The 12,297-nt window shown below is 41.4% G+C and overlaps 1 protein-coding gene across 2 annotated transcripts in view; it reads left to right on the top strand.

Moving 5' to 3' along the window:
* Window positions 1-12,297, top strand: part of BTBD8 (BTB domain containing 8) — a 106,228-nt gene that overhangs the window by 63,717 nt on the left and 30,214 nt on the right. For both annotated transcript variants that reach the window (XM_077278582.1, XM_077278583.1), the window contains exons 13-15: window positions 4,782-4,911; window positions 6,052-6,113; window positions 9,666-10,308. In XM_077278582.1, coding sequence (XP_077134697.1) covers window positions 4,782-4,911; window positions 6,052-6,113; window positions 9,666-10,308 — 835 coding nt within the window. The remainder of the gene's footprint in view (window positions 1-4,781; window positions 4,912-6,051; window positions 6,114-9,665; window positions 10,309-12,297) is intronic.

Here is a 12,297-nt window from a genome sequence, read left to right as displayed (position 1 = left end):
TCCGCTTGGTATACAGACATACAGGCCTGCATATCGACCAACAATATGCTAGTCTCATCCCTTTACTTCCAAAACATAATCTTTTCACTATTGTTTTTTTTTTTTCACTAAGCAGTTAATAGAAGCTTTGAAAAACTTTTCTGTGTTTCTCACATGGACCAAAAAAATGGATCTAGCATGCATTAAAAAAAAAATGTATTTCAAGTATGAGGTGGGGGATGAATGTGCCAATGAGGCGCAGGTCATGTAAATCTATGCACATGACTACTTTTAAACTCGGACGAACCCTGAGTTTTTCAAGCAGAAGATGCTTCAAGAATCTCTGGTGTTTCTTTTCCAGATGCATTTTGTGTCACTTTTTTGGGGGGTCAGTTCCTGAGGTTTTTTTTGTTGTTGTTGGTGTGTGTGTGTGTGTGTGGGGGGGGGGGTTGTGATTTTCCATTTGACTTGTAAAATGCAAAGCGTCTTCTGAGCAGAAAACTTCACGGTCAGGTCACTTCTTTTCTCTACTTAGTGGTTTTAGATACCTGATGTCTTTTAAAGATGTTCAAAAGCCTGTGTCTGTGTATATCTTTTATTATTTTGAATGAAGAAATAGCCTGATAGACGTCGTGTACACAAGCCGTACATTACTTTTTGCCAAACATGCAAGGTAGTATCTGCTGGCAGTAGCACGGTAGAAAGTTGCACCACTCCCTCCATATTAGAAAAAAGACCCAAGAATGCATGCAGTTTATGCCACCATTTAGCAACTTTTTTATTATTATTTTTAAGGATATTTTTTCCCAAATGGCATGCATAGAGAATCTGTGAAAAGCAAACAAATAAAAAAAAAGAACCCACATGTTTTGCATTGGGTTTTTATTAGTGCAGTTTTCCCCTATTGTATTCATGACAACGCTAGATGCGGCTCAGGGAGTTCAGAAATCCTGATGTGTTGGCAGGAAAAATGCTATTTAAAATACGTTCCTTCTTGACATGTGAATTTTCCCCCACTCATCAGCATGGCGAAATACGCTGCAAGAATTGACACGCTGCATATTTAGGGTATGTGCAGACGATCAGTAATCGCTGCTGGTTGGTCACTGCATTCTTTCACAGCGTCCATATGTTACAGCACAGTGGATGGGATTTCAAGAAATCCCATGCCCGCTGTGCGTCCAGAGATGCCCGCTGTGCGTCCAGAGATGCCCGCTGTGCGTCCAGAGATGCCCGCTGTGCGTCCAGAGATGCCCGCTGTGCGTCCAGAGATGCCCGCTGTGCGTCCAGAGATGCCCGCTGTGCGTCCAGAGATGCCCGCTGCTTACCTGCGGAGACGGACAAGCGGCCAGACCGCGGCAGGTCTATTTATCTTGTGGAGATGCGAGTCTCCATAACATAAATTTCATTGAACGCAGTGAATCAGCACGGTTCAGTAAACACATGCGGAATCACCTGCGTTCAATAGCCGTCTGCTGACATGTGCTGCATCTGGAACGCCCACTGGGGCCATGGGGTACTTGGTACCGGGTCTGGTCGCAATTAAAGGGGTGGTCACGGTGGCAGCGACCCCCGTTCCATGGCCCAAGTAAAAGGGATGGTCTTTAAAGGGGTTTTTGAAATTAAGTTTGCGATGCCACCTGTGGCATTTGGTCAGGGATGACCAACGCTGCTTAAAGGGGTCCTCTGGGGTGATGTTATGGCAGCCAGATGGTATAACTTCCCACAGGTGAAGTAGGTCCCCAGGGCTCCCGGTGAATAGATAGAAGATGGTGAGTGGCACAGTAAAGAACGAAGGACGCAGTTGTCGTGTTTTTACATGGATTACTGATGGTAGCAGGCAGCCACAGTCCAGGACACCAGATCACAGGTACAGGCAGGGTCCGGCCGGCTTGGGAGCGAGTTGAGAGTCCAGCTTTACCAGGTGGAGTTAAAAGCCTTCCTCTTAGCGTGGTGGTATTATAGCCCCTTACTGCCTATGGCTTCTTAGCAAGGTCCTCTCCGTTATCTCTGTCCTTTATTGAAGTGGGATACCAACCCGTATGACAGGTGATTCGAGCCTTTTTACAGGGTTTCCATCATGACCCGGGCTCTGTGTCACTTTGTCTCCTGGGCATTAGGGCGGACAGGTTACGTGTAGTCTAGCTGTCCTACCGGTTTCTGCTGTGCCTCCTAGAGTATGACACAACCTCGGTCGTCTGGTTACCGGTATCTGCGCTCTATCAGGGAGGTAGCCCAGTCGCAGCTATTCTACCCTGTTGTCACTCTCCTGTGCTTCGCTCTCCGGCATGTTAGCTAAAGGTTGTTCTTCCTTCTGTCTTTCGCTATCTAGGAGCTACAGCACCTCAGGCTGTACGGCCCCTCACACGTCTCTCTGCCTCAGACTGCTCCAGTATGCTCCAAACTGAAGAAAAGGACAGCGCCACACCGGATAGTGAAAAGCAGCTCACATATTTATTCTGCCTCCTGCGGCAACGTTTCGGTCCGAAGACCTTTGTCAAGCCCTTGACAAAGGTCTTCGGACCGAAACATTGCCGCAGGAGGCAGAATAAATATGTGAGCTGCTTTTCACTATCCGGTGTGGCGCTGTCCTTTTCTTCAGTTTGGATTTGGATGTTCTATCTGGGATGGACCCCCTGGTGAGGACGTGCGCCCTGATGTCCATAGAGACTATATAATTATAGGGTGCGGCTTTACTACTTTTTTTGTAACTTGCTCCAGTCTGCTGTCCGGCACTAACTGACTAATTCTTCCCAACTGCCTAGCAACTGCCTGGCAACTAACTCCTCCTCCCACCAGAGAGAGCAGCTCCCCTTTAGTCGGGTGTTGAGCTCCCCCTTCTGGCCTGGAGTCAAAACGGTGTTGTATGTGCTGATTACCTGTCAAAAATGAATCCTCCATCGCTTCCAAGCGTGACATCACTCTCCCCGTGAGGAAAGCAATTACGCTGTGACAACCAGGACCATGGGGCGTCAATCCCCCCCAAAACAAGTGCAAACATTTTTCAGGTGCACAACACATCGAAAGCGCTGCCTACCCTTAAAATCTGTTGCAAATCAGCATAGAAAAGTTAAGCAACATGTGCACGAGAATTAAGAAATCTCATTCGTTTTCCACACCAAATTCGCAACGTGTGCATATAGCCCTTTTGTAGTAGTATTATTATTATTAAATAATATTATGTTTCAGAGCTTTAACCATCAAAATGACAGTATAAGTTAAACTTCATGTGTCTTGAGTCATGGATGTATTTCACGTTTATAATAGAGCAGTGTCTGTCATTAAATGGTTAATGTGGGCGATTAGGGCACACAATGTGCCTTTTAGAAGGCCTGGGCCACACACACTTTTTGTAATTGATTTTTTAACTGTGGAGTGACAGCTGCAGTCCATGAGAATGCATGCACGTCAGTATACACTTGGCACTGACTGTGTCACCTGTAGTGTTGCTCTGGTTCATGTGTAGGGAATGTGCGATTTTATGGATCGCTGACACCCGGTCAGGAATGTATAGTATGGGAGGTGGTAACCCTCTCCTCGGCCTCACACAGCACAGCCATGTGTGCGGTGTACAGAGGAGTCCCTATCTGCATTTTATTCTGCAATACAATGTTTCACAGATATTAATAGCTTGTCCTATTTTGCCCTCTTCTCAGCCTTCATTTTTTTTTTTTTTTTTTTGTTTTGTTTTTTTTTAATTGCACTGCTCCCAGGTCCTTTCTTTTTTATTTTTCATAAAGTGACCGCATCCATTGTGCAAAATAGACTGCAATGCAGAAAAATAAGATGTATGACCAGCTGCAAACACTGAGAAAAGGGCGACAGACCAGAGCCATAAATATGTATGTGACCGATTTTGATCTTGAACTAGCAAAACGGTGAGAGTGATATGAAATGATAATTTACTTGCAAATGTTTAACTATAGTTTTATCACTGTTTCGCATTACCATATCAATTAGTGTCCCTTTTTTATTTAAAAAAAAAAAAATCTTGAAACTCCAATGTAGACATTTAGTCCAAATAATAATTACATTCCATAATCTTTAGGCTTTATGAGAATCCACATCTGTCTAAATGTATCGGTGTAAAAAAAAAACATAAAAAAATACGAGAGCTTTCCCTTTAAATGGCATGCGGCACTATAGAGAGATCCCTGCTCTGCAGAGACTGGGTAAAAGCATCCGTAATTAACCTCTTCCATGCTGCGAGCCAGAGCAGTAAATGGCAGCACAGCCCGGAGGCTCCAGTGATAAATAGATTGAGATTTATCAAATTCAATTAAAACAAGACATTCGGACGGCATTGTGTGCTCTGTTCTCCCAGTTTGTGTAAAAAAAAAATAAATAATAATAATAAAATAAAAAAAAGACGAAAAAGACAAAAAACATAATTTAATGGGTTACATTACGGTAGAGGTATCAGGAGAAGGCGACAACGTAGGTAAATCTGCCGCATCATAAGCGAAACATAAGTGTTGGACTCTTAATCACATTCACTATTGCTCCCAGGAGGATTTGACTTTGCAGTCAGCTGGCAGAAAGCTGCCAACGAAGAAAATCTGTGTGTTTGTTTAAGATGGCGTTTCCTCCCGTCTGTCACCAGCAGTTTCCCATTCCCACTGGTTTGGGATGGAGTGCTGCAGGAAGGGGAGCCATTGGTACAGCAGTAGGCAGTACAGTGAAAGCGGTGACATCACTGACATTGCTCGGGGAGTAAGTAGATTCCGCCGGCGAGGAATAGAATGACTGGTTGCCATAGAAATGAGCTTCTGAACAGCTGCTGATTTGTTGCTTGAACATAGGTTTTTACGTGCAAGATCCAGGCTCTGCGTGATAAGCTGTGGAGCTTCCTGGTCCAGTCTTTTTTTGCTGTACGGCACACGGACGGCTGGAAATTGATGCGGCCAAGTGATCAGGACCAAATACAAGCAGGTTTGTGGATTTACATTCTCGTGTGTTTGTGCTTGTAGCCATCACAGGCTTTTTTTTTTTTTAAAAATTGCATCAATATGTAAAAATCATTTATTTATACATCTGGATGTTTACACAATATTTGCATACATTACCGTACAGCTGCAATTTAATTTCCAGTTTACAGTCAATGAGCTGCTGAACCCAATTCCATAATTGCTGCTTAGCTTTTAACCAGCACAAAGAAAGATGTCTTGTGCAATTATCTACCTCCCGATCAAAGTGATCCGTACGAGCTGCATCGCATCTGCTCATCCCTTTGTACATTAGTGTTGTTTTTTTAAAAATTTTTTATTTTTCCTGTCGGGTAGATGTGTGTAGGGAAATGTCTCACGCAAGATAAATAAAATGGTTAATTGTAAAGCGTCAGCAGAGTGACCCTGTGTGTTTTAGGACTGGTCAAGTGTCAGGAAACATTAATGAGAAATTCGGCATTCTGTACGGTAATCCCTTCATGCTCCGGCTGCGGGATGAGCGGACTCTTACTAATAGCATTTATGATTTTTATTTTTTTTTTTTTAGATTAAATCAGCAATATGACATATAATATATATATACTGATATTTTGTAGCAGAATGATAACATGTAGCTTAGAATACCTGCACAGAAGCAAATAAAATCTGCCCGTCAATGTCATATATAATGCAAGCAGCACATATTCTCCTTGTGCATGGCTTATGGAATCGGGTTATAATTGCTTCATCAGTCAGCACTCTCATGTTATCACTTCCGTTCTCCGGCATGGATTTCCCAGAAGAAATGTCAGCAGCTAATCCGGTGTAGTAGAAGCCACTCATGTGCCTGTACTGCGGTATAGACTGCTGCTGTGTCAGGCGCCTTCATCACTGAGGTGCATCGCTTGCAGCATGGTATTGTGCATCAGAGAGAAAAAATGGTGCATGATTTCCCAGACGATCCTGGCTCTGCTCCAGGAATGTTTTCACTGGATATTTGTCTAAATGCCTCCCTTCTGGAAAATGTGGACATGTAAATATAGTCTATTTCCATAGCCAAACCTGATGGAGTTATGGTACTGGCTCATGCCGCTATTCTGCATTTATTAACGGTCTTCTTTTTTTTTTTTTTTTTTCCTCAATCTAGTTGCGTTTGACAAAGGGGATGATAGAAGACTCGCAAAGAAACCCACGTTCACAAGTTCACAGGTAAGACTAAAATCAGTTTGTTTTGTTTTTTTAAAATCCAATGATGCAATGTGCAGAAATGGTGTGCATATGTGCTTGTATATAAAATATATATATATATATATATAATGTATTTATTTCGTACACACACACACACACACACACACACACACACACACACACACACACACACACACACACACACACACATACATACATACATACATACATACATACATACATACATATACACACACACATACACACACACACACACACACACACACACACACTGTAATTTTATTGGACAAAGTGTTAGTTTATAGCAAAATTTGTGATCATTTCCCACAATTTTAATTCCAGAGCTCTTCAGTGTTTTGCTTTTGTTTGCCTTGTACAATGAGCAGATCTTTAGCTGTAGGGCAAAGTATTGTCTGTTGTCATTATGCAGGCTTTGCCTGGGTATAGGGGGAAGAAGAAAATGTAATTTATAAGTAAATTCCTAATAAATACTATTTACGGTAATTAAGTCACACTTGTTTTGTCTAGGAAGTCAATCATTATACTGCTTTAAAATGGTTGCCATCTTATGCACTGATAGAAAGTTCTCTTAGAATGTTCGGATTGGTCCGATGCTTCTGAGCATGTGCCGGAGGAAGCCTGGCTGTTGTGACCTAGTATAGGTTATCTCCAGGTTACAGCAGCACAGCCTCCTGCTGCACATGCTCACAGGCACATGTTCTATTACTATTCTAGGGCAGGTTTCTGTAAGTGTAACAAGACAGTGGCCATTTTAATGTACTATAGTGATTACCTCCCTAAACAAAACAAGTTTGATTTTACGAATTCAAGGTATTGAGTAAATTATTCATAACAATATATTTTTTTATTTCTATTTCAGGCAAACCCTTTTAATATTTAACATGTGTCCTAATACAATAGAACAGTATGATGTGCTCAGTATTCTGAAGGAATGGGCACTAGTGGTCTCTCTATAATGTCTCCACTCCTGCTCCTGATGGAGGAAAATCTATTGACTTCTCTCAGTGAACAATTAGAATGGTTTTCTTCACTGACTGGAAACCTTAAAGGGGACCTGTAACAATGAAAATGCATTGTGTTAAAGCAACGGGGGTGGTGCTGAACAGATTGATATATAGATTTGTGAGAAAAGATTCCGTATAATTTTAATGTTTTCATCATGTATTCCTCTGCTGTTTCTGGGATGTTTGGTCCTATCAGTAACTTATGGCGAACTCTCTATGCACACTTATACATAGACAGCTGTCAATCAGTGATATGCCCGCCCATTGGGCCGAAAAGTCCCAGAATGAACAGAGGTTAAATAGGTAAAATGCTGGTTATCCTGCGTCTTTTCTCCTAAAACCATATATCAGGCTTCATTCAGACGTCCTTGTTTGTTCACGTGCGGGGAAAAAACGTTACGAGTGCCATCAGTGTTTTGGATCAGAGTTTAATCTGTGTTCGGTCAGTAGGTCCGTTTTTTGACCATCAGTGTTTTTCACTTATGGATAAACAAATGGATTACAAAGCCTCTCCTATCCTTTGTAGTGTTACTCACGGACATTACATGGACTGATATTCATGGACTCAGACTTTTATTGGTCCTATTTCATATGGGATGCCGGTAAACCACAAACAAGTCTCCATGAATTTTGCACAGACACATGGTCTCTGCAAAAAAAACAAAACAAAACAAAGACATATGCACAGCCTCATAAATAAATAATAATAATAATAATAATGATAATAAAAAAGAATGGGTATGTGTTCTATCTGCGAAAACCACGGATAGAATACGCACCTGAAACAAAGATGTCTGAATGAGGCCTCAACTTTGTTAAATGGAATTGATGTCTTGGTTCCTAATGAGGATCGTGTGCTAGCCCGTAGAGTGGATACTAAATGCAATTGAAGCTAAATTACTAGAACACTACATTTATAACAGTTGGGTTATGCTTTTTTCCTACTTTTTTGGACCTTATTTTAGAAGTAGCAAAAAACTTTAGCTTTCACATTTTGTGAAGGGGAAACAAATCTACATGTGTCGCATGTGAATTTTGCTGTCCACAACGTGATACACATTTAGTAATCCACAGCATGCCCTAAAATGAGCGCAGATGTTGTCTCATATGGATTCTGGAAGAAAACCTATTTACAAAGGACTATACAAATCCTAAAATATGCACGATCAAAATGATATATCCCTCCAGAAAAGGTGTCACACGTACCGTAAATATAATATTAAACCATTCTAAAAACATCAAATAGTATAGAGTGAAATCGGGGAAATGCAAAACATGAAAGGCAACATCCATAGGTAGGTTATGAAAATATAATAAAACGGGATCAAATGTTTGTAGAGCAGATAATGCATACGGGTATATAATAAAACTCCATCTGAGACAAATAGCCCTGATAATATCTGCATATCATAATAAAGTCATGATCACAAATAGTAAAAAGTTATATTATAATTACCCACAGACCTTAGGACTGCCCGCACCCTATGCATATGCCTGCACCCAAGCATATGGATCCTGTGAAAATCTGCAACAAAACCTCATAAGCATGGCCTTAGACCGAATTCACATGCTGTAGTGTAGACTGTTACAGGTGGTGGTCTTGTCCCTGAAGTGGCTTTGCTGATGGTTTTGCCATCATTTTATGTGGCTTCCCAGTCACTTTCACCTTTTACCTAAACTTTCAACTATACAGTAGATTTTGTTCGGAAGCTGCCTGAAGAATTAACATGTTATTCTTTGTAGCCTCCAATGGTTTATGAACCCCAAAATGGTTAAAAGAAGTGTCCCAGGACAGAACATGCGCACACCAGTGTCGTTTTTACATTGTTGTGCATTATGTTCATTATTTGTGGTGGTTTCGCAATGCTTTTTCAGGTGGGTTCCGGGCATAATTTGCCTGAAAAAAAACAAAACATTAATTGAATATACCCTTAAACGCTAATCTTTTAAAGGATTCAACAAGTTAGAAATTAGTGGAAAAAAGTCTGCCCTGCCCTCAACACTGGTGACAGGTGACCAGTGAGATGTCCTGTTCTAAACACTGGCTGGAAAACCAGGGATCAGTGCGAAAAATGGAACTTCACAGTATGTCATCAATTTTCTTTATGGGTCTTGTAATTGTAATGCTAATCTAAGGAGCGTGACATCTTGGGTAAAATAAATAACTTGCAAATTTGGTGCATAGAGGAAATGTGGAAGGAGTGTTTTGGAACATCCCTTTAAAGTAAAAAGGCAGGTGCTGGGGTTGAAATGCTGCAAGACAATTGTAATGGATTATGCCTTATTGACAACATGGTAGATTGTGCCTGGAGTCCTAATATTAGGGATAGCACAGAGAATCTCCTAATAAGTGGAGCAAAATCCAAGGTGGCACTGCAGTAGTCATAGTCTTGGTCTGTGGGATGTCATGTTGACCAATGGTATCAATGAAACCTCAATTGACCTCTTGATAAAAAAATCAAAAAAAAAAATCACTAGTTAACATATGTAAATACGTGTTTACTCATTTACCTCTACTTCATTACAGCAAAACCGATCTAAAAGTGTGAAGTTGGGAGAATATCGGACAACTGAGAATACGAGGCTTTCAGACAGGGTTCTATCCAGTAACAGGAAGATGAAATCTGATTCATTAGGCGCCTCTGGGCATACAAGCCACATAACTAGGAATTCATCCGGAAAAGCAAAAGAGGATGATGGAAAAGGAAAGGAAGTAAAGAAAGTTGTAGCAAAAGGCGTTAAAGAGACAAAATCAACAGAAAAAATAGCCACGGCCAGACCAAAAATCAGTTTAAAAACCAAAATAGAAAATAATGACCAATCCAAAACTGAAACCAGTGCTTCCAAAGGAGATTCTGCCAGCACACCAAAACCGGCTTCTTCTATAAGGATGGGAACTAGGCTCAAACTGACAAATGGGAGTTCCAACCCACCAACTAAAGTCAAGTCCCTGAAGAAATCAGACAAAGATCCAGCTTCTCCAGTGAAAGGTTCTTTGCCAAGCGTTAAGTCTGCAACCTGTAACGGAGAACTTCCCAACTCAAGCTCCTCTTCAGGGGAACACAGCCAGGAACATGTAGCTGAAGAGCATCCGAATTCTGCAACAAGTTCTCCACCAGTCAATAAAGCTATAAAAAATGGCCTAGATTGTTCAAAAGATCCAGGAGTAGGTGAGTATGCATTACGGCTTTATTTTACGCATGGTTTTGACAGCTGTTGTAGGCACAGTATGGTCGATGACGCAAGTAAATCATGTTCAGATCACTGCATGTACACGTTCTGGTTCAGAGCATCGCAAGGGGTGATGTGAGGACAGCTACGGACGTTAAATTTAGGCAGAAATCGTATATATTATTTAATCCATACAAGTGAATTGTGATATTTCTGTTAACTGATTATGCAAAATAAGGCCACGTCTACACAGAACTATTTTATGGGTTTGTTTTATTTTTTTGGCCACTTGCCCTTCTGGCTTGATGATGAAATGCCAAAAGCAAAGTGATGCCATAGATTTCTACACACAAATTATCGCACTGGACTGGTCCTAGAGCCAGATTAAAAACATTGCATGCAACATTGTTTAATCCGGCTATGTACACATTTTTGCATTAGTTGTATCTGTCTCTGGTGTAGAACAATAGACACAACTAATATATGGAAATCTAGTCTCTTCGAAAATCTTGGCTTTCAAAGGAAAAGCCGTAGCTTCATTCATTCTTCATCTGTTTTATGTATGTATCTAGTCTATATGGCCAAAGAAAAACAGGCTAGTCTCTAGGATGGCTGTCGTCTCACACAAAACCTGTACAAAAGTGGCTGCCCTCATCCTCCACAAAAGTTAAAACTGCTTTTGGTGCAAATACCAGTCTACTATGTCCAGGCACTGTCCCAGTTCTCATGCTCTGTAACTTGCAATTCATTCTTTTACGAGTGAGAGGGTTGTTGTTTGTCATCATTCTTCCAGCACTATAGGTGTGAGAAATTCCCGTTCAGTGCTTGGCTGTGTTACTGCTTTTGTCTAACGGCCTGCCTAGAACTAGAAGCTCACCCCTCTGTTATCCGTGCATGCAGCTTGAGAGACAGAAGAGCAGATAGAGATTTCTCGCCTTCTCCAAACTGGATACACGTGACGGCAAGATAGATGCCTAGCGGTTAGCATTTTGGAGTGATTTTTTTGGGGGGTGGCTAAGACCACATTGTTTTTAAAGGGATCCTGTCATGTAAAAAAAAAAAAAATACTGTTAATCTGCAGGTTAATGTCATTCTGAAGTTGCCCAGGGCCTGCACTGAGAGCACCGCTGCCAGGAGGAAATTAACATTATTCCTCTGGGTGTCTTGCTTTCATTCATAGGTGTGGGTCGGCGCGGTTTCAGTCATCGGCTGGCAGTCAGGGCGCGATTATGCACGGACTGATAGCCGGCCCATCCCTATGACTGAAAGCTTGAGGCCAGCAGGAGGAATAAAGCTCACTTTTTTCCTGCAGAGGGGCCATCAGTGCGCGATACCTGGCTGCTTCAGAAGCCTATTAACCTGCAAATTAAGTGCAAATCTGCATGTTATTGGCTGTTTTTATTTTTCCTACATGACTCGTTCCTTTACATAAAAGGATTTCTCGAATTTGGCAGATTACTTTCCAACAACACTGTTACATACATTGACCATTTAAAGAGAACCTGTCAGCAGGAATATCCATGTTAAACTAAAGGAATGGGCTGAATGGCGCTGCTATACTGATTTAATACATACCTTTTAGGCTGTGTGCACACATTGCAGATTTGGTGTCTTTTTTCCATGCAGATTTGCTAGCAAAACCTGAAACAATCCTGATGCCAGCAAAGTGATGGAGAAACCTGAAGTGTCATGCACACAATGCTTCATTTTGACTTGCAGATTTGGTACAGGAAATAATCTGCCATGTGTCAATTCTCTATGCGTTTTTTGCCCTGGGTTTTTCACCATTGACTTCACTCAAATTGGTTAAAAAGTAGCAAAACCGCTCGGTTTTGCAGCTGCGTTTCTCCTGCCAAGAGATGCAAACATTTTACTCAACTTGTGCACATATCTTTAGTGTAAAAATCTGCAGCCTGGTTTTCGTTAAGTAATCATTAGTGTTGAGCGATACCGTCCGATACTTGAAAGTATCGGTATCGGAAAGTATC

Source organism: Ranitomeya variabilis, chromosome 8 (assembly GCF_051348905.1).
Source record: "Ranitomeya variabilis isolate aRanVar5 chromosome 8, aRanVar5.hap1, whole genome shotgun sequence".
NCBI classification, from domain to species: domain Eukaryota; kingdom Metazoa; phylum Chordata; class Amphibia; order Anura; family Dendrobatidae; genus Ranitomeya; species Ranitomeya variabilis.
The sequence above is the reverse complement of the archived record's forward strand: the minus strand, read 5'-3'. Positions and strand labels throughout refer to the sequence as shown.